The 22,319-nt window shown below is 56.4% G+C and overlaps 1 protein-coding gene across 1 annotated transcript in view; it reads right to left on the bottom strand.

Annotated features, from left to right (window-relative positions):
* The window catches only part of TBXT (T-box transcription factor T), a 74,339-nt gene that overhangs the window by 47,829 nt on the left and 4,191 nt on the right, over positions 1–22,319 (bottom strand). The window contains 6 exon segments of the mRNA XM_006109633.1: positions 12,072–12,204; positions 12,867–13,015; positions 19,036–19,102; positions 19,105–19,141; positions 19,143–19,284; positions 21,136–21,271. Coding sequence (XP_006109695.1) covers positions 12,072–12,204; positions 12,867–13,015; positions 19,036–19,102; positions 19,105–19,141; positions 19,143–19,284; positions 21,136–21,271 — 664 coding nt within the window.

Here is a 22,319-nt window from a genome sequence, read left to right as displayed (position 1 = left end):
AAATGCGGAAATAGCAAGGTGAACATTAGGCAAAGTAGATTTCAATGCAAAGAATTCAAGGAAACAAGAGGGACATTCCATAATGATAGGGGATCGATTCATCTTGAGGACATACAACACTAACTTGGTATGCGCTTGACAGATCTTCAAAATACGTGAAGCAAAAACTGATTAAAGTGAAAGGAAACATAGACAAATTTATAATTCTAATTGGAGCTTACAGCACATCTCTCTCAGTAATTGATAAAACAAGAAGACAACAGATTAGACTAATAAAGATTTAGAAGTCTTGATAAACACTAAGATCAACTTGTTTTAATTGATATCTATTTTTTTAAAAAAAACACACCCTCCCCCTGCACAACACATTTATTTCAAGTACATATGGAACATTTACCAACATTGATCATATTCAGGGCCAAAAAACAAGTGTCCATGATGTAAAGGAATTGAAGTCTTACAAAGTAGATTATCTGAACAAAATGAATTTAAATGAAAAGTCAGTAAAAGAAATATATGTAGTAAATCTCCAAATGCTTAGACCTTGAACACTTCTAAATATGCAGTGTTTCAAAGGAAAAAAAGTCAATGGGAAAACTAAAAGATATTTTGATTTGGAGAAAAATAAAAACAGTCTGTCAAAATTTGTGAGGAGCAGCCAAAGCAATGCTTAGAGGAAAAGTTATAGCATCAAATGCTCATATTTGGAAAGAAGACATGTTTCAGATCAATGGGCAGGACTTCCATCTGGCAGCATGAAGAATGGCAGCAAATCCTCTCCCCAAAAAGAAAAAAATTATTAAAAAAATAATTATTATTTTAAAAAATTTCAAGGCTCTAATTGACCAAAAGCCTATTGGGAAGTGTTTATTCATAAAAACCTACTAGACTTTATGTAAGAATGGTGGGAGACTGCAGGGATCTTGCCTATGGTTGACCCAACCCCCTTCAGCTTCATCAGTGAGTCAGTTGTACCAATTTGGGACAAGTCACAGAAACCAGCAACTTTCCTGTAAGCCGAGGCTCACTGACTTGGAGTACAGAACAAGCGGACGACAGCAGCCCCACCCCCAGTGCACTGTCAAAGTGGAGATCTCGGAGGCAAACACATCGGGCAGGGCAGCCGTCAGCTAGCCTGCGGTCATAGTCCTGACCAGGACTAGCAACACAGTGACCCAGAAAACAAGACACCCAGAGAGCCTGGATCAGCGTCCACGCCGCCCCACGGGGAAAAGCAAGCAAATGGCAGGGACAGTTTTCACGTTTACTTCTGACACCCCCGGTCTCCATCCATCCGGAATGGGTTTTGTGTGTGGTGTGAGGTACGGATCAAAGTCCATTTTTTCCATATCAGTAACTTATTTTCTCCATTAAATCTTTTTGACAGATAACATGTTGATGCATATACCCTTCTCGGCTTTTAAGTAAATACTTCATGAACTATAAAACAACGGTTTATCAAAAGTAAATTAAAATAATTAAATATATATTTTGAAGTTCTTTACATTTTTGTTGAGAACAGAAATTTTTATGAATTCACCTTTAAGAAATTTAGCAGCTTTTAATTTCTAAAATTCCCTGATTTCCTTAATATGCATAGGGGAAAATTTAGAGCTGAAAGTTGTATTTTTTTAAAATATATTTTTATTGATTTCAGAGAGGAAGGGAGAGGGAGAGAGAGAGAGAAACATCAAGGATGAGAGAGAATCATGGCTCGGCTGCCTCCTGCACGCCCCACACTGGGGATCAAGCCCGCAACCCGGGCATGTGCCCTGACCAGGAATGGAACTGTGACCTCCTGGTTCATGGGTCGACGCTCAGCTACTGAGCCAGGCCAGCTGGGCATCAGTATTTTTTAAAACAAAACAAGTTGCTGTATCTTATATTCCTACTGGCCTTCCCAGAGCTGCATGTTCGTGTAAGATGAGATGAGAAACAAGCCAACACGCCCCACGCCCGGGGTAAGTTCTGTTCAACCGGAGTCTCCTAGCCCTGTGGCACCGCCTCTCCTCAGCAGCTCTACTGTCCTGACAATTTGCTCCGACGCAGACAAGCCCCCATTAGGCCAGTGGGTCCTTTCATCGTCACATTCAGACCAGTTTTTAAAACCACCCAGAGGAATGAGGCGGGAGAGGGCCAGAGGGCGCGGCTGCGGGTGCAGAGGTGTGGGCCCTGCTGCAGGGGGTCCGCCCACAGGGGGTCCTGGCTTCCTGCTGGACAGGACCTGCCCACATTCTGTTTTTTCTTTTTACTGATTTCGGAGAGGAAGGGAGGAGGAGAGAGAGAGAGAAACATCAGTGATGAGAGAGTCATGGATCGGCAGCCTCCTGCACACCCCACACTGGGGATGGAGCCCACAACCCGGGCCTGTGCCCTGACCAGGAATGGAACTGTGACCTCCTGGTTCACAGGTTGACGCTCAACCGCGGAGGGCAGGGCCTGCCACCTTCTGTTCTCAGTGTTTCCACAGCCTTTTTCTGGAGAATCATCTTGCGAGCCCTCGACGTGGGATCCGAGTCGATGCAGCCCCCAGCTGAGCTGTTTCCTTCCTGGAGTGAAATGGCCGGGACCCCTCTCTCCCTCGCTTCTCGGTCCCTCAGAGCCTGAGAGCAAGGAGCCTGGCCTGACAGTGAGGCCAAAGCCCACTCAGGAAACCAGAAAGCACGGCCGCGTCCTCCGTGGGCACGGCCTCTCGTGCGCACATGGGAAGCCGTGGGCCGAGCGGCAAGCAGAGCCCGTTAGACGGGAGGTCACACTCTGGCCTTAAAAAACGAACTTGTGCAGCGATTTGTGGTCAGAGTTCCCACTCACTGATCTCATCACTAAATTCAACTCCGACTTGAAACTATGCGTGTTTCTAATTTACGTAACTGACAAAAGCGAGTCCCCACGACTCTCCTGTGTCCGGGCTCCTGCCGGCGCTGCCAGCAGCCTGCGTGGAGTCCGTCCCCTCCCGCGGCCACAGCCAAGCGCTCCACAGCAATCCACGCGCGCACAGTTGGCGGCCCAGCTGGCGCGGATCTGGGGGCGGCGGCCCTGACGTCAGCTGGCAGGCCCGGCTGGCAGCAGCCCGCAGCCGCCCACACGCTCCCTTCCCCCGAGGGCACTGCCAAAGCTGCTTCTCGGTGTTCACATTCCGCTCCTACAGTTTCTCCAACAGGAAAACTTGTCACCTTTCTTGGCTCTCAGGCCGTGTTGTTCTCAACCCGGAGGAAAAATACAGGCGTTACGTGCGGGCGTCTCCCATCAATGGCACTTGACCATTTATTCCGCAAGAGCTTGCTGTTAATTGTCTGTTGTTGGTAATCCTCACCCGAGGATGTGTTTCCATTGATTTTTAGGGAGAGAGGGAAAGACAGAGAGAAATATCCACGTGAAAGAAACACATTGACTGGTTGCCTCCTGCATGAGCCCCAACCAGGGCCCGGGCCAGGGAGAAGCCTGCAACCAAGGTACATGCCCTTTACCAGAATCGAACCCAGGACCCTTTGGTCCGCAGGCCAAGACGCTATCCACTGAGCCAAACCAGGCTTGATGTTAATTTTTAAATATGTCTGAACCCATTCTATTATTATTATTATTATTATTATTGATTTCAGAGAGGAAGGGAGAGAGAGAGAAACATCAATGATGAGAGAGCGTCATGGATCGAGCCCACAACCCGGGCCTGTGTCCTGACCAGGAATCGAACCGTGACCTCCTGGTCATAGACTGACGCTCAGCCCCTGAGCAAGCTGGCCGGCTGAGCCCTGCTCGAAGGCTTTCCGTGCTTTATCTGAAAGGCGGATGGAGGTGCTGCCGAGAGGAGCGGCCAAGCAGTGCCCAGCAGGCCCTCAGGCCCTGAGGACGGGCCTGTCCTCCCTCCCCTGGGCTAGGGGTGCGTTCACCTTGGACGGGCCTGTCCTCTCTCCCCTGGGCTAGGGGTGCGTTCACCTTGGACGGGCCTGTCCTCTCTCCCCTGGGCTAGGGGTGCGTTCACCTTGGACGGGCCTGTCCTCTCTCCCCTGGGCTAGGGGTGCGTTCACCTTCTGGTTCTCATTCGCTGTGAAGCCCAGCGCTGCCTCAGGGAGGGCGCTGACCAGGACTCCTCCGTCACGATGGTGAGCGAATAAACCACAGAGAATCGCACCGCACAGCGCACACAGTCCGGTGTGTCCTAGGGGGGCGGGTGGGGGGGAACCCCAGCTCCGCGCAGGGTGTACACAGGCGCTGTTCTTAAAGAGCCTCGTCTATGCTAACCCTACTCCCGTCTGAAGTGCCGCCCGCAGTGCTGGCCACCCGGCCTCATGCTCGGATGGCGCCAGCGACAGAAACAGAAGAGGCCGCGGGCGGGAGCCCTGGGAGGGCCACGCGCTGGCGGCCACGCACAGCTCCCCGGGCTCCCCCGTCTGTGCTGCGTGGGCACAGTCCTGCCTGGAGTCCGCTGCCTCTGCCTCAGCCCCTCACTCTCTCTCAGCCGGTCCTGGAAACCGATGGGACATACTGACCAACTGGGGAGCTGGACAGTGAAAGGAGCCCCTTCCCGCCCCTCAGTCAGCGTGAGCGTCGACCTGTGAACCAGGAGGTCAGGGTTTCGATTTCCCGTCAGGCCACAGGCCCGGGTTGCAGGCTCCATCCCCAGTGCGGGGCGTACAGGAGGCAGCCGGTCCATGATTCTCTCTCACCATTGATGTTTCTCCCTCTCCCTCTCCCTTCCCTCTCTGAAACCAAATAAAAAACTTGTTTATAAATAAGTAAATAAGTAAACAAACAAACAAACAAGCGCCCGGACAGAGAGCATCCCGTCCCACGTGCAGGCAGAGTGGGTGCTGCTTTGAGCGACGCCCAGAAACAGCTCAGGAGACAGGATATCGCATTGGGAACAGATTGAAGAGTCTCAAGTCAGAGGAGGGGGAGGGGGAGGGGCGCTCTGGTCAGCAGAGCAGCTCCTCCCTCACGGAGGGCTCCTGACCCGCCCGCTTCAAGCGCCAGACGGCGCCACACGTGCGAACAGGCGTGATTTCAGCATCTGTCCCTTCTGAGGGCTCTGCCACCCCGTGTGGCACCGAGTTTTCAAATCAGTCACATGCCCCGGAGCTGAGTTAACCGTACGCTGACGGTGAAACTACGTTTCTCGGAACGTGGGGCTGTATTAACAGAGGTATATTTAGCAGACCATGGGAGGTCGTAACCCCTCTATAAGATTCACAACACTTTGAATACTGATTATTTTTTAACCCTAAGGACAGCGGTAAAGGCGCAGCTAGGCAGTGACGGAGGAATGGCCCCGACCAGCCTGTGGCCTGGATGCCCGGGGAGCCCGAGGCTTAGCTCTGGGGCTCGGTAAACACTGACAGGTGGTAGCAAGCGCTTGACGATTACTTGACAGAGGGGAGCATGGGATCCGGCTCGTTACCTGACTCCCCAAGATCCAACCATCGTAAGAGGTTGAGCGCGGGTTCAAACCGAGGTTCGGTTTCTGTTCCATTCCTAGTCCCTTCTTCACCTGCTCCTCAGCCCGTTTCACTCTAACTGCCCGTGACCTGGCAGACACCACCCCTCCTTGCCTCAGACCGTTGGAGGGCCGGACTATAGTTTAAAAAAAACTATGAACAAATTCCTATGCACACAGTGGCGGCAAACACACCCGGCGGGCCGGATAAACGTTTTCGGCGGCCGCATGTGGCCCGCGGGCCGTAGTTTGAGGACCCCTGGTGTAGACAAACCGGATAAATGTTTTCGGCGGCCGCATGTGGCCCGCGGGCCGCAGTTTGAGGACCCCTGGTGTAGACAAACCGGATAAATGTTTTCGGCGGGCGCATGTGGCCCGCGGGCCGTAGTGTGAGGACCCCTGCCCCAGAGTGTCGCCAGGGCTCCTCCCTGACCATCCAGTAGCTCCGCCATCACCTCGGTCTCCAGGGGTCAGTCCAGTCCGCTGGGTGACTGCCCTCTGCTCACAAACCCTTAACAAGCAAACAAGACCCCAAAACACCCTCCTCTTCCCTGCCGGCCCTGGCCGCAGGCCTGTCCCAACACTCGTGGCACCAGCAGGCGTGTTGACAGAGTGGTCTTCATCCCACGTCAGCCCCTCTCTCTTTGGCCCTTGCATCTGGCTGCAACCCTCCTGTCACACTGAAAGCCGGAGTCCCGGTGACCGTGCCCCCTCCACACACACACACACTGTCCACTGTTCCTGTCCCTCCAGCACACACAGCCTCGGCCTTGAGCCCCTCCACCACTCCCAGCCCCGTTTTCTACTTTCTGGCTTTATTCCAACTTGCCAACTTGTCTGGTTTCTTTTCTTGACTCCTGGGTGGGTGGGTAGATGGATGGGTGGGTGGATGGATGGGTGGGTAGATGAATGGATGGATGGATGGTGGATGGATGTATGGGTAGATGGATGGGTGGATGGATGGGTGGGTAGATGAATGGATGGATGGATGGTGGATGGATGTATGGGTAGATGGATGGGTGGATGGATGGGTGGGTGGGTGGATGAACGAACGGATGAACAGACTGATAGATAAACTGGATGCATACATCAAAAGGAAAGTCACACCACAACCAGGCAAAATAGAGGCTGAACGACCCACGAGCGGTGAGGGGGAGCTTGAGCCCAGGTGACGGGTTGTTGTGGAGCTTGTCCCGGGACAGCTGTGTGGGAGGTCCGTTCCTGCGGGGATGACCACGCAGTGATGGCCGAGTCCTGTCCATGGCGCTGCTTCCCGCCAGCACAGCCTGCTCTCCGAATTCCTAGCTCTGTCATTCTCAGACCACCACCACTGTCCGGCTCATTGTTCTGCACCCCAACCCCACACCTGGGGAGAAAACCCTCTTGTTTGCAGCGCTAGTGCCAGAACCTGCCACATGGTAACAACTCCCTCAATATCTGCTGGACCAATAAGCGACTGCGTACGTGGACCAGCAGAGGTTCCACTCAGAAGAGGGTGTGTGACCAGGGAGGGGGAGGTTTTAAACCAGGGCCCTGGGACGCTTGGCTGGTGGTGTGCTGCCATCGCGTGGTCGTTTGGACAACTGCAGCCGAACACCGCGTTGTCACAAGTCATGGTGCCCCTGAGGCAGGGGTGGGCAAACTTCTTGGCTGGTGGGACTGAGTCAGAAGCTAACAGGGCCTCCCCCGCCACCCGCGTCTCCCCTCCCTCCCTGTCCCTCTGTTCACACCCCTTAGAGCTGGCGTTCCCCCGAGGCCCACGCGCAGCCTCTGCTTTTCTCACTGGTAAGTTGTGATGGTCCATTCCCTGTGCCTGGTATGTTCGTCTTTTTGATGCAATTGTAAGTGGAACTGTTTTCCTTATTTCTTCAGTTCACTGTTGGCGCGCGTTTCTGTGCGTCAATTTTGTGCCCTGCAACCTTACTGAATGTGTTTGTTAGTTCTAACAGTTTTTAATGGATTCTTTAGGGTTTTCTATATTCAAGGTGGGCAAAAGTAGGCTTACGGTTGCTCGTATGGAAAATAATACAATGATTAATGAACAATAATACCAGGATAAACTCGGTCTCAGCTCCTCACCACTCTAAGCCTACTGTGGTCCCACCCTGTTCAATACTGCGGGGACACACTCCCCTTCAAACAATGCGCTTCACTTTCCAATATGGATGCATTTTACTTCCTTTTTAAGTTTAATTTTTTTAAAATATAATTTTATTGATTTCAGAGAGGAAGGAAGAGAGAAAGATAAAAACATCAATGGTGAGGATCACTTACTCTCCGTGGACGAGCCCAAAACCCAGGCATGTGCCCCGACCGGGAATTGAACCGGGACTTCCTGGTTCATAGGTCAACACTCAACCACTGAGCCATGCTGGCCGGGCTCCCCCCACCCCCACCCCTATTTTCTCTGGCTGGGACTTCTCGTACTTTGTGGAATGAAAGTGGTGAGACTGGGCGTCCTTGCCTTGTCCCTGATCTTGGAGGGAAAGCTTCTAGCTGTTCCTGTTGAGTGGGATGTGGCTGTGGGCTCGCCATAATGGCCTCTACTGTGTTGAGTACATGCCTTCTATGTCCCCTGTGTTGAGAGTTTGTATCGTGGATGCATGTTGAGTTTTTTCACACCTTTTCTGCACCTGTTGAGAGGGTGATGTGCTTCTGGCCTTCACTGTGTTACTGTGGTGCATGGCGCGGACTGATCTGTGGACGTTGAGCCATCCTTGCATCCCTGGAATAAATCACACTTGATCTCTGTGCTATTTTTGAACCATTTCTGTATGTCTAAGATTATTGCCCAAGAAAAGGTTTAAAATACTATATACTGTTTTGGAATAAGTATAAATGCTGTCAAAATACAGCCGTTTCTATGGACATGAGCACCAAATTCAAGAGAGTGGTTGCCCGCAATCAGGAGAACACAATTAGGGAGGTGTATAGAGTGGTGGCTTCAACTCTGCTTGCACTAGTTTTCTTTATAAGCTGCAGGATAGATAGTAAGGTCGGTATTGCATTATTCTTTGCGATTTTGTATGTGTGTTTTTATAACAAAGTATTCAAGGAAAGTACTCATTTAAAAAGACAATACAGAACTCATGGCAACCCATGCCATGAATCTGTGACTGTCCCGGAGCCCCGCCCCCGCCCCCGCCCCCGGTTCCAGACGGAAGCTCTTGGCCTGAAGAACGCGGTGGTGTCAGTCAACCACCGCTTTGCAGAGCCTCTGCCGGCTGCATCTGAGAGGAGAGGCCTTCCTCCTGGGATGCCCTCTGTGCGGGCGGGAGGCGGGTGGGAGGGGAGGCAGAGGGAAGGGAAAGAGGGAAACCCTTCCAAGGCGAGTGTCCGTGCCCCGAGCTGGCCCGGTCCACCTGCCCCTCGGGAGGCGCGGTCTCTGCCTGAACCCACACGGGTGTGAACATTGCTGTTGGCATCAATGACCTGTCGCTTCAGCTGCCAACAGTGGCCAGTGCCTAGCAACCACACAGCATCCCCCAAACATGCCCCGCCCTCTGGGTCCCCATGGAGACCGTCACTCTCCTACTGCTCCCAACTTTGGGGGACGCATTACACACCCTTCCCAGCTCCCCCACCTCCGAGTCGCAGGGGGGTGTGGATCGGGCCAAGAGAGCAGCAAAGGGACGCTGTGGCCCGTCCCTCCCACAGCCAGGTGACTCTTGTTCCTTTTAATGCCCGGCTGCAGCCCCAGGCCACACGCCGGATGCTGGGAGCCGTCCCTCCCTGAAGGCTCTCTAGAGACAGGAGACACGGAGCGGCCAGGAAAACGGGGGGCTCTGTCGACAGGTGGGGACACCCAGCCGTCCTGAGCTCAGCTGCCTTCCCCGCTTGCCTCTGGCCGGGCGTGGGAACACCAGGCAGCCCGTGTTGCTGGTGGCCTTCCAACGGCAACTCTACCCCTCACCCCTCCGCCCTCCGCCCCTCTCCCCTGGGTGAGACACAAGGCCAGGGCGACGGGTGTGACAACTAGCACCTGCCCTCCACGCTGAGTCACACAAGCCTTCTCACCACCCCCCGTCCAGCCCCCGGCTCTCCCAGGCTGGGGGGGCGAGCAGTGCCGACCAAAGGAGAGGCCTGTGTCCGCCCGGGGCGCCCACCCTCCTGCTCAGACCCCGAGCCCCCGGCCCAGCCGCTGAGCAGCTGGAGGCGCGTGGGGCGCCGGGCAGCCTCGCCCAGTCCCGGGGGCACTGCCCCTGCGGGCGAGACTGGACGGAGTGTGTCCCAGCCAGCAGGACAGGGCACATGACGCATGGCCAGGCGGAGCGGGGAGAGGCAGGAGGCAGAGCGGCCGAGAAGGACTGGGGCACGCCTCTCAGTGGCAGAGTCCTCCCTCTCACTGTCCCCTCCTCACGGGCAAACGGGGAGAAGCAGCACCTGACAGATGGTAATAAAGGTTACAAATGTGTGTGTGTGTGTGTGTGTGTGTGTGTGATATACATGGATATGTATCTGCGTGGGAATGTGTGCATGTGTGTGTGAACATATATGTGTATGCTATACGAACACGTGCATACATATGTAAATGTGTACCTGTGCGAATGTATCTGGATATGTGTGTGTGCTGTGTTACAATGTAAGTGTGTGAACATGTGTGTGCTATATGAACAGGTGCACATGTATAAATGTGTACATGTGTACATGTATCTGGATATATGTGTGTAGTTGTGTGAATATGTATGTATTTGTATGCTATATGAGCATTGTGTGCATATATGTAAATGTAGATCTATGAATATATTTTTGGATGTGTATGCTGTATGAATGTGCATGTGTGTATGTATATGACTATGTAATGTGTGTATAGGTATGTGACTATCACATTGCATACAGAGTGACTGTTACATGACTATTTCCATGTCCCCGTCCCCAGCCTCCCATGGCCCATCCCACCCCCGGGCAGGCCTCCCAGCTACCCCTTCCTCCCAGAGCCCCCCGCCCCCAGCCTGCCCCTCCCTGAGGGAGCCCTGGCCTGAGAGGCTCGGCCGTCCCAGGCCGGGCACCCCAGCCTTGTGGGCAGCAGCGTGGCTGGTGTGCCCGCTGTAGCTAGAACCGCTCACCTGCCTGCCCAGCAGGTCACCAGAGCCATCCCACCAACCCACACGTCCAGGTCACACCAGTCACCCCAATCACCCCGATTCCTCATCCAGACCGCCGCCTCCCTGTCTCCGTGCACGCCCCCCTCTGACCCAAACGGCCACCTGCCGAGCCCTCGGGCACCCTGGACACGCCCTTCCCATCCTAAGTGTGTACCATTCCCTGGTGCGTACGGACACATAACGAAGTGTCCGTATTAAGTCACCCGACCCGATGAGTTCCGACGTGTGCCCGCGGGGCCATCGCCACAGCTCGCGCCCTGGACACGCCGTGGCGTCCAGACATCCTCTCCCCCTCCATTCCCTCCAGCTTCCCACACAGGGCATCGCTGTGGCTACACATCTGTATTTCAGATCACTTCTCTCTGCCTCCCCTCCCAGCCCGGACAGAGGGCATAATAGGCCACACGGAATAATACGCCATAAATACGCTATGCACTATTGTCTGTCTTCTGTTATGCGACACAGTTATTTTATTATTGAACTAGAGGCCCGGTGCATGGAGCCTTAGGCCTGGCTGGCGATCAGGGCTGATCAGGGTCTTCCTTCGTTCCGCGCCACCCCCTGGTGGTCAGTGCAGGTCATAGCGAGCAGTCGAATTCCTGGTCGGTCGAACTCCCAATGGGACAATTTGCATACTAGCCTTTTATTATATAGGATATAGGATGTTGGAATGTAGCAACGGTTGGTTCTCTTATTACTCAGTAACGTTCGCTGTGTAGACACCGAAGCTTGCCTCTCCGTTCACGGCGGCTAGGCACGTGGGCTGTTTCCAGATGTTGGGGATCACAGATAAAGTCTCTGAACGTTCATGGGCCAGCGTTTCCGAGGAATAACATTTGCATTTCTCTCGGGTAGGTATCCAGGCGGGAGAGGCTGGGCCACGTGCTCAAATATGTCCCAGAGAAGACGCGGAAGTTACGTCGCTACCAGCAGCGAGAGTTCCCGCATCTCTGCCAGCACTTAATACTCGGGCTTTAGGATGTGTCATTGTAACAGACGTGCAGTGGTTCCTCACGCGGTTCCAATGTGCATTTCCATAATAATTATGTGGAGCATATTTTCATTTTCTTATTTGTTAACTATGTGTCTTACTTGGTGACGGGTCTGTTCAAACCTCCTGCCCTTTTGGAGGTGGGAGTAGTTTGTTCTCAGGATTTAGCTGTAAGAGTTGTTTATATCGTGAATGTACAAGTCGGATGTTTGCATTACAAATATTTTCTCCCAGCCTGTGACTTGTCTTATTTCATAATAGTGTGGTTTGAAGAGCTAATTTTTTCTATTTTGAGGAAGTCAAATTTATTGATTTTTTTTTCTTTTATACTTGGTGGCTTTGGGGCCCCTTTAAAAAAATTATTTGCCAAATTCGAGGTCATGAAGATTTCTTTTAAAAGTATCGCAGTTTTGCCTGTTACATTCGGCCCTGTGACCTCTGTCGAGTTGACACTTTGAGTGGCGCAAGGAAAGCGCCTGTATTTGCTTCGTGTGGCTCCCAGCTGTCCCGGGGCCACCGCTTGAGGAGGGCGCCCTTGACTGACCTGGCACCTTCGTCAAAAACCAGCTGCTGAGAGCGATGGGCCGTCTCTGCCCTTTCCGTGGACTCTGACTCCTCGTGAAATTTGAACCAGGAGCCGGGAGCGTCCTGTGAGTCGGTGCCGGCCCCGTGCTTCCCTGGGAAGAGGGACGGCGAGGGCTACAGAAGACCATCCGCCTGGGGATCAGCTCAGCAAGGACAGTCCCAGCCCCGCTGCAGCCCCCGCTCCACGGCCCCGCCCCCTGCAGCCCAGACACGGAGACGTGTGAACGCTGAGGGCGAGGCGCGCACAGCTTCTCATTTATCCCAGGGCAGCGATGGCGAACCTGTGACACGCTGTCAGAGGTGACACGCGAACTCATTTTTTTGGTTGATTTTTCTTTGTTAAATGGCATTTAAATATATAAAATAAATATCAAAAATATAAATCTTGCCCTAACCGGTTTGGCTCAGTGGATGGAGCGTCAGCCTGGGGACTCAAGGGTCCCAGGTTCGATTCCGGTCAAGGGCATGTACCTTGGTTGCAGGCACATCCCCAGTGGGGGGTGTGCAGGAGGCAGCTGATCGATGTTTCTCTCTCATCGATGTTTCTAACTCTCTATCCCTCTCCCTTCCTCTCTGTAAAAAATCAATAAAATATAATATATATATATAAGTCTTTGTTTTACTATGGTTGCAAATATCAAAACATTTCTATATGTGACACGGCACCAGAGTTAAGTTAGGGTTTTTCAAAATGCTGACACGCCGAGCTCAAAAGGTTCGCCATCACTGTTAGGGCTTCACACCCGTCGCTCACACTGGCCAGTGACCCCAAAACCACACAGCAGAGGCGTGGCCCCGGGTGCTGGGGGCCCTCCCTCCACGCCACGGACTCGCTCATCTCCCTCCTTCTGCGTCTCCACCTCCTCATCCCGTCGACTCAGAATCACAGGGTTTTCCTTTTGCCTGGAACAGCCTCAGGAACGAGGGGGCGAGCGAGGGGGCAGACAAGGGGCCGCCATCAAACCGCACCCGGCCCCTCGTCTTCGTGGCCGCCGAGCCACTGTTTGCCCGGGAGCCCTGGCCGCCTGTTTACCTTCGACGGCCAGGCATCTGAGCACACACACGGGCTGTTTGCCTCACGGGGAGGGAATGTTCCCGCCGTCGGGACGGCAATCAGCGGAGCCATCCATCACCCGCCTCCCTGACAGCCCTGGTCCACCCCACCCCGCCCGCTCCCCGCGCCCAGACGCCGAGCTGCCAGGCACAGCGAGTTAAGAGTCATGGGGCTTCATTAAACAAAAATTCCACCTTAAGGAGCTCTCTCTCTCTCACCATGTTTTCTCTAAAAACCCCGTCATCGCCCTAATCTGGGGCAAAATATTCACACCCGCGCCCCAGGTCTGTGCTGGCGGGGAACCTGTGCCCGCCCCCCTGTCCGTGAGCGGGGCAGAGACCGAGGGGCGCACAACCCCGAGAAACACAGGAATCGAGGAGTCGGGGAGGGAGAACTATTCCTGCTACGGAAAGAAGGTAATTCCGACCAAAGTAGAAAGCACGAGCCAATAATCACAAAACGATGGGCCTATGAGAGCGCACCCGGGCCGCCCACCCCAGGACGCCGGTCAGAAACGGAGCGAGGCGCGCGGGACCAGGCGTGAGGACGGGGTCCCTGCACTACGACATTTCATGGCGCTACTTCTGCACAGGCAGCAGCACATCTTCAAAACCCAAAACTGGGGCACGTGACCAAGCAACACAACACCTCTGCTTTCTAGTACTGCTGACCTACAGTGAACTGAACATCGCCACGGAGAATCAGTGTGCAGCGAGTGCTTACAACGCAAGCTCCTCCAGTGCGGTTCCTTCCTGCTCAGAACGCTGCCCACTGGGTCGGATTCTTGGGAAGAGACAGGCGAGGCCGTTTCTAGATCTACAATAACTGTGTGTCCTTTCTTTAATCTCATGTCGATATTCTGAACATCAAATCACCCCAGAAACAGTCCTAGCTCACAACGTGCTGTTCTGGGCATCGATGCTTGAGGCTGCCCACGTCCTCAAGAGTCTGCCCTAAAGTGAAAGGAAATGTTGAAAACAGGCCCCTCGGATGCAGGTGTCGTCGGACAAGAGACGCCTTGCGAAGGAGCCAGCCGTCAGCCACGGCAGCGCGGCGAGCTCTCCGGGCCCAAATAAACCCGAGATACTGCGGAGAGGACGTGCCACTCTCAGCACCAGGAGCCCTCGCCCTGAGCACACACCACCTGCTGTTTCCGGGCCCCCCTCCAGCAGTCACTCCCCAGGAATGTCCCGCCCCTCCTCGCTGTCTGGCTGTCCCTCCTGATGAGAAAATTCTCCTACGTAGGTGAGGAATGGCGCTCATTTCTCACACGACTGAAGCAACGGCCCCCTTCATCCCCGAGTGTGGTGGCCTCTGAGCGAGCCCGGGGTCCCCCATACCCAGGGTTCCCCATGCCCAGGGTCCCGCGAGCCCGGGGTCCCCCTTGCCCAGGGTTCCCACATGCCCGGGGTCCCCCCTACTCGGGGTCCCCCATGCCTGGGGTCCCCCATACCCAGGGTCCCCCATGCCCGGGTTGCAGGCTGGATCCCCAGCAGGGGCGTGCAGGAGGCAGCTGATGGATGTTACACTCTCACATAGATGTTTTGCGCTCTCCATCTCCCTTCCTCTCTCTCTGAAAATCAATAAACTCTTCTTTGAAAAGGAAAAGAATTATTATACGGCTACAGTAAGTGAGACAGTCAGATATTGGCACAAGGTTAGGGAATAGATCAACGGAACAGAATAGAAAGTAGAGACACACAAGAAGGGAGCGGGTATGTTTGTCTGTTAAGAAATATAACACACACCTTTGGGGAAAAAGAGTAGACATACCAGGTGTACCGGTTAATAATGCGGATTTTTTTCAATAGATGGAGTTACACATATGTTGATATACATGCGATTTGATATGTGTGCTATATTGTTGTATTGACAACAAGCTTCAAAACTTCATATGTCAAATTTGCTGAAGGTGTTAACATCATAGATATTTTTACATTTAAAAATGTCGAATTCTGTGCCAAAAAAAGAGCATTGGCGGAAAGTTTTAATTCATTACTTTATTTTGAAGAAAAGTACTACTGAATACTTCGGGAAGCTTATGGTTAACATGCTCCATCTCAAGATACTTGTGAACACTGGTTTAAACGCTTTAAAAGTGATTATTTCGATGTGAAAGACAAAGAACGTCCAGGTCAACCGAAAAAGTTTGAAGGCCAACAATTACAAGCATTTTTGAATGAAAATGCGTGTCAAAGTCAAAAACAACTCGCAGAAAGATTAAACGTTGCTCAGCAAGCAATTTCCGATCATTTACAAGCAATGGGAAAGGTTTTAAAGGAAGGAAAATGGGTGCCACATCAACTGGATGAAAGACAAATGGAAAACCGAAAAGTCATCAGTAAAATGTTGCTTCAACGGCACAAAAGAAAGTCTTTTTTGCATCGAATTGTGACTGGCGGTGAAAAGTGGATTTATTCTGAGAATCCCAAACGCACAGAATCATGGTTTGATCCAGGTCAACCATCAACATTGACTGCCAGGCCAAATCGCTTTGGAAAGAAGACAATGCTCTGCGTTTGGTGGGATCAGGAAGGTGTGGTGTATTATGAGCTTCCCAAACCAGGTGAAACCGTTAATACTGATCGCTACCGACAACAAATAATCAATTTGAACCACGCTCTGATCATAAAACCACCAGAATGGGCCAGAAGACACAGCAAAGTAATGTTGCTTCATGATGACACACCATCACACACTTCAAAACCAGTTAAGGACACGTTAAAAGATCTTGCCTGGGAGGTATGAACCCACCGCCGTATTCACCAGACCTTGCTCCCTCAGATGACCACTTGTTCCAATCGATGGCACACGCACTTTCTGAGCAGCACTTCAAAGGGTACGAAGAAGTGGAAGATTGGGTCCCTGAATGGTTTGCCTCCAAACAAGAAAAGTTCTATTGGGACGGTATCCACAAATCACCTGAAAGATGGGGAATGTGTAGCTAGCAATGGACGTTACTTTGAATGAAGCACTTTTGATGTTTCTCTTGAAATTATCGTGTTTTCTTTGATTACAAAATCCGCCATTACTAACCGGTACACCTAGTACATGTTCGGCCAATCCATCTCCAACCGATGTGGGAAGAACATCTGCAGCAGCTGGAGCTGCAGCAAGCAGTCACCGGAGGGGAGGGAAGAGCCGGCGACCCTACCTCCCTCCGTACTTGGGAAATACTGTGTAGAGCATGGCTGGGTGGGGACCACAGTGGGGGGCCTCTGGGGGCCGGGGCGTGGGTGTGGGCTCCTGCTGGGATTTACAGGGGGAGGGGGGACCTGTATGAGGCCCTGGAACAAAACCAGGGCCTTTCGTTTATTTATGCCCAGAGGTTTTTACACCTGAGCCCGTGGAGACCCGTGAATTGTGAATCAGCAATAAACCGAATCAGCAATAAACCCTCTCTTCAAGCCCGGGGCGGGGGCGGGGGGACCGCCCCCCAAAACCTTCCCAGGCAGGTCAGGAAAGCGCGGCCATGAAGGGGCCGGGGCCACGGTCCCATCCCCTCTTCACCCCGGAACCTGGCGGGGCTCCGGGCAGCCCTTCCACTTCCGCCCCGGACCAGAGAGAGGCCAGCCTGCTCCCGCTCAGGCGCGTCCCGAGCGAGCGGGCACCTCGCTGGCCTTGCTTCATGCGGCTGGTTGCTTTCTAACGGGTTTGCTGTCCACGTCACTAATGTCTGTGATTGTAACGTTCTCTCCTTCCTGTTTTCAGAACCAATTTTTATTTGAGAAGAAGGAGGTCTGTTTACTCAGGCCTCTGCCAATCAGTGTGTCCCGCCAGGACAGGGAGAGGAAGTCAGGGTGGAAAAGGCACTCGCCGTCCCGGTCCCTCAGCGAGGGGCACGGGGCTCAGACCAGGCCTTCTGCACCAACCGCACGCCCTTGGCCCTGTCCAGCTGCCACGGCCCCACGGCTGGACCGGAAACACACCCTTCAGTTTGTTAACATGCTAATCCCGTGAACCCCGGGCCCTATAGGAACTCGGCACGCCAGGCCCTGGCCATCTTCTGTGTGTGAAACCGTCTCCCACGCAGAGCGCCAGGGTCGGGGGAGGGCCCGGGACTCAGGTGCCCCGCAGCCTGCAGCACGCGTGGCCTTGGCCTCGGACCCAGGCTCCTCCTATTCCGACAGCTCCTGAGGCTTGGGCAGGGGCGGCGCTGGGGGACCCCAGGAACACGAAACCCTGGCCCAGCCTTCCCACAGCGGCCGGGGACATGGGCTTTCAGCGAGGGGGTCCCAGTGCTATGGGATTGCAGGGTGCACGGCCCCCACCCGCCCCTTCCCTCAGGGCCCCTCGCCCCGCAGCGACCCCACCCACGTGGGCAGGAGCCACCACCTACACGGGCCAGGTTTATTCCCAGTTCTCCTCGGGCAGCGGTTTATCCAAAAGCGTCCTCCCACCACGTCCATGGCCACCCAGCTCTGACCTGGCCACCCTGCACCTGAAGAGCAGTCAGACCCACCGTCAGGGCACCACGTGGGCGGGCCCTTCACAAGCAGCCGCCCCCCTGAGAGCAGGAGGCGCTGCTGCCCAAGGGCAGGGCACACGCTTCCCCGAGGGATGCTCCATGAGGCCAAGCATCCTCGTCCTGGACACGGCAGGTGCGGCTGAGGCGGCCGGATCCAGGGCTGGACGGTGGCAGGAACAACGCAACCTGGACACCAAGTCGGCTGGGCTGTCCCTCCAAGCGGCTCCTCCCGCTGCTCGGGGATGTTCCCGCAGCCCTGGTCACCTGGACACCCACACCCACGGGGGTGCTCACACCCACAGGGCCCCCACACCTAGGGGAACCCCACACCCATGGGGGCGCTCACACCCACAGGGGCCCCCACACCCACGGGGGCGCTCACACAGCTGCCCGTGCCCAGGCTCTGTGGACTGGTCGCCTGTAGCTCCGGGAAGCAGAGGTTTGGAGCATCAAGTGGCCACAGTGAGATTAGAATAAGGACCCCCCCCCTGGGCGGAGAAAGTGCCCCAATCGGCACAGGGGGGTCTGGTCGCTGCGGGGACACCAGGGGGAAGTCTTTACAGACACCCTTTGCTCAAACCTCGGTGCAGCTGGTCTGTCTTTATGCACCAACCATGTGCCTATTCACCCGACGTGCTTGCCCTGGGGCGGGGGCGGGGGCGGGCCCATCCCTCTACCGCACCGTACACCTGCCTCTATCCTCTCCCGGCAGACGGACGGACGGACGGACGGACGGAAGTGTGTCTTTGGGACAAGGTCTCTGCCGCCAGCTAGGACCAGCGGCACAGTCTCCCTGGCCAGCGCCAGTCTCAGCAGGAAGGGGAGGGGAGGGCAGGGGATGGGGGGGAGGGGAGGGGAGGCGGTGAATGACAGTACCAGCGTCTGGTAGAGCCTTTATTGTGCAGAAAGGCTTTCTGCTGATTGTCTTGGCGACGGTGTCAGAACAAAAGCAGAGACAGCTGCAGGTTCGACAACACAAGAGCGCTGCCCGGGCTCACTACACCATCCCCGGGGCCGACCAGGCACCAGGCAGGCGACGCATGACGTCATCTGTGCCCAGGCCCTGACGGCCGGGAGGAGAGGAGAGGAGAGTTCAAGGTGGGCCCTCGTCACAGTCTGCGTGCGAGCCGTCTACGCGGGAAAGGGCGTCCCGGACGGAGCAATCCCTTCACCGTGAACCTGGTGAGCGGGGCCGCCGGCGTGTCCTCCTCCTGCAGCACAGACACGGCGCCCCCACGCTGACCTGGGACGCGCGCGAGAGCGCCTGTCGGCGATAGTGTTTCCTTCCGACCCTGAGGCGCCCGTGTGCCCAGATGAACCGACAACACGCGTGGCCACAGAGAAGAAGTCGTTGCATCTTTGGAGACCGGGGTGCGCTCACAGAGAAGTGTCGACGCGCGCGTCCAGGAGGCTATGAGGCAGGCCACATCCGAGGTGTCGTACTGGCTGTCGGGCACGTCTGGGGCGCGGCGGCCCCGTCATACAGCGGGGACCCCGAGGAGGAGGACGGCCGGGCCCGGGGGGCCCAGGGCGGCGGGGTGGGGGGCAGGCCCCCGGAAGAACGGGGCCCCCAGCCCGCTGGGCATCGAGGCCTGCTGAGCGCCCGGTGTGCCGGCGCCGCTGCTCACGGACCACAGGCCGGGGTACTGGCTGCAAGGGGAGGACACGCCATCAGGGACCCGGCGCTGGGCCCGGACCATCAGAGACCCCGAGCCGGGCCCAGACCAGCGCAGGAGGGGCCCCCAAACCCTGCTCCTGAGAACCGGGGACACGGCCTTCCAGCCCGCAGTTCCCATGTTAGACCCACTGGGGCGCGTGTCAGCGTCACAGCTGTCCGCCAGGAGAGCCGCCGGGAAGCCGGCCGCAGGACATCGGCACATCCGCCAGGGGCCCAGCCCTCAGCGTGTGCTATGGAGACTCCAGGACAGGAACCCAGAACCCCAGATGGACTGAACCCCACGTCCGAGGATGTGCTTCACGAGGCAGCTGTGTGACCCCCCCACCCAGGGACCTCGGGATGGAGACGACATCCCGAGAGCCCTGGCCTGCAGACGCGTCCCTCCACGAGTCCCCCCACCAGGCGCCAGGCCCTGAGCTTGGGGCTGGAACAGCTGGGCTGCCACCCCTGGGCACTGGGCACAGCAGAGAGGAAGGGCCTAGGGATCGAGCCACAACCCGGGCATGTGCCCGTGACCGTCATCAAACCCAGGACCCTTCAGTCTGCAGGCCGACGCTCTATCCACTGAGCCACACCAGCCAGGGCTAAAATTGCTTTTTAAAAATGCCTTTCTCCTCCACAGAACCCGTCTACGAGCGAAGGAGACTTGTGCTGGGCGGGCTGTGTTCACCAAGCTCACATGGACTTGAACTTGCCAACAAGCCTGGGGTCAGAGGTGCGGCGACACCCGGGTCCCAGCGAAGAGGAACGCGGCTCTGAGCTGCCGGGAGGACAGGGCAGTGCCGAGGCCTCAGGGGTCCCCGCGGCCAGCACCCCATTTGTAACCACGGGTCACACATTGACGTGCGGGGGTCTCGGTGACCTCAAGCCCTCGAAAGTTGGCTGGTTTGTAGACACTTCAGTTCTCATTACAGGGGCACCATTTCCTGGGCACATCTGGGGTTCTGTGACAACGCGCTGCATCGCCGTGGGGGTCGAGGTGACGTCCACAGACCCGCCCGGAGGGGAGCCCCACGCCCGGTCCTGTCCTGCCTCTGAACGGGTCTCCTCGTCGGGAAATGGACCTGGCTTCTAGCTCTGTCAGCTTTTATTGTAAGAATCCAACGAGGAAACGCAACCCAGGTGCCGACCCGCTGGGCCTCTGAGCCCGTCTCCTTCTGCGTAACTTTCCAGCTAATGGGTCAGTCACCCGCCTTCACCAGGGACCAGCACGCATGCTCACGGCTTCGACTCCCAACAGGAAGGCCAACCGATGCATGTCCTTCATTACTAGCTCCTGCCGAAGAAGATTCTGGAAACCTACTCTTAAGCCCGAACTGGCGGTTACGGAACAGCCCGGGGTGTAAAGTCCCGCGTGAGGAACACGTCAATGACACCCGCACGGGGCCCGGGGGAGGACGGATCGCGTGGGCTCCGCACGAGCCACGTAACTGCCTGCTGTGCTGTGCGCCTGCCCCTGACTGACACTGACACTGTCAACTGCAGCTGAAAAATGTTCAATCCTTTTCTAAAAATTTACCTACTGACCCCACAGCCCTGGGAGGAGGCCGAGGCGGGGGCTCCTGTGTCCTTTCCTTAAGGAAACGAGGCTGGGGTTTCAGCGGCTGTCGGCCCCGGAACACGCAGCCCCCACACCCAGAGCCCAGGCCCGAGCAGAACCCCGCGGGACCTGGGACCCCTGCACAGCCCTGGCGAGTGGTCAGCCTACACGTGAAAACCCCACCCACAGGTCAAGGGCAGGATCAAGGCCCGCGAGTGGACACGGCATGCAGCCAGGCACAGGGGTCCCTGCTCAGCCGCACCGCTCCCCGCGCAGACGTTACCTGGCGCCCGCAGGTGGGCCGGAGCCGGCGCTCACGGGCAGCACGCCGGTGTGGGCGTGGGCGGGCACCCCGAGGCCCGGCCAGTTGTCGTGGGGCTGGAGCATGGACACGCAGGCAGGCGAGGAGTCGGAATAGGCTGCGGGGGCAGGAGAGCGTGGTTGTCGGCGGGGTCCTCCAGGAGCGACAGGTGCAGCGCACAGTCCCCAGGACGCAGCCACCAACCCGAGCGGGCCTGCGCTTCCCTGTGCAATGCGCCCTCAGCCCTTCCTGCAGCCAAGGCTCCGGGGTGCGGGCCAGGCTCCCAGGTGCGGGCCAGGCTCTGAGCGAGGCTGAGTGAGGCCCCGGAGCTGCTGGAGCTGCTATGAGCGCAGCCGGGCTCTGCCCGAGGGGCGGCTGTGCCCTGCGACCCCCTGCCTGGGTGTGAACGCGCACCCACTACGCACCCCGCTGCACGAGGCTTTGCCTTGTCCTTAGAGCCGCGGCCGCCCGCAGACAACCTCCCCTCCTTCGACTGAGGACTCACCCCTTTCACCTCCCTGTCCCCAAACAGTTCTTAAGAGCTGAGGGCTGGGGCCGCTGTGGCTCTGGGAGGTTTAAAGGGGACCTTCTCGCCGGGGCCCAGCCTGGGGGGGAACGAGCCCCAGCGACCCCCTCCTTCCCAGGGAGCCCTGTCCCGGCCCAATGGCGTGGCTGCCTGAGCGCATTCCTCAGCTGTTGCTCCTCCGGGAGGCGGTGCGACAGCCAAGGAAAGGGCCACCTGAGGCCAGGGACCCCGGCTGGCGCCCAGAACCACCAGGGCAGAGCCTGGGGCGGCGACAGGCTGCGGGGACGGGACCCCACCCTCGGACAAACACGGGGCTCTGAGCAAGCGGGGGCTGCTGTGCCGGCCGAACACCCCCACACCCCTTGGGGAGGCTGAGGAGACCCCAGGCCTGGGCGCAGGGTGTGGGGTGCGGGGTGGGGGTGGGACATCCGCGCCTTCGGACCCACTGGCACAGGGCTCCTGGCCGAGGACGGGAATGGAGGACCCTTCACCGCAGGCCTGGCTTGGGTGCGTTCCTGCGAGGTCTCCTCCTCTGGGCCCTGCTGCTGCCTCCCCAGCCCCCAGGCCCCCCATCTCCCCCTCGGCCCCCCAGCACCCTCCGCGCCGCGAGGACCCCTCCACCGGGGGGCTCTGGACTTAC

The sequence above is a fragment of the Myotis lucifugus genome, unplaced genomic scaffold, assembly GCF_000147115.1.
Source record: "Myotis lucifugus unplaced genomic scaffold, Myoluc2.0 scaffold_348, whole genome shotgun sequence".
In the NCBI taxonomy this organism is placed as follows: Eukaryota; Metazoa; Chordata; class Mammalia; order Chiroptera; family Vespertilionidae; genus Myotis; species Myotis lucifugus.
This window is presented reverse-complemented; position numbering and strand designations above follow the sequence as displayed.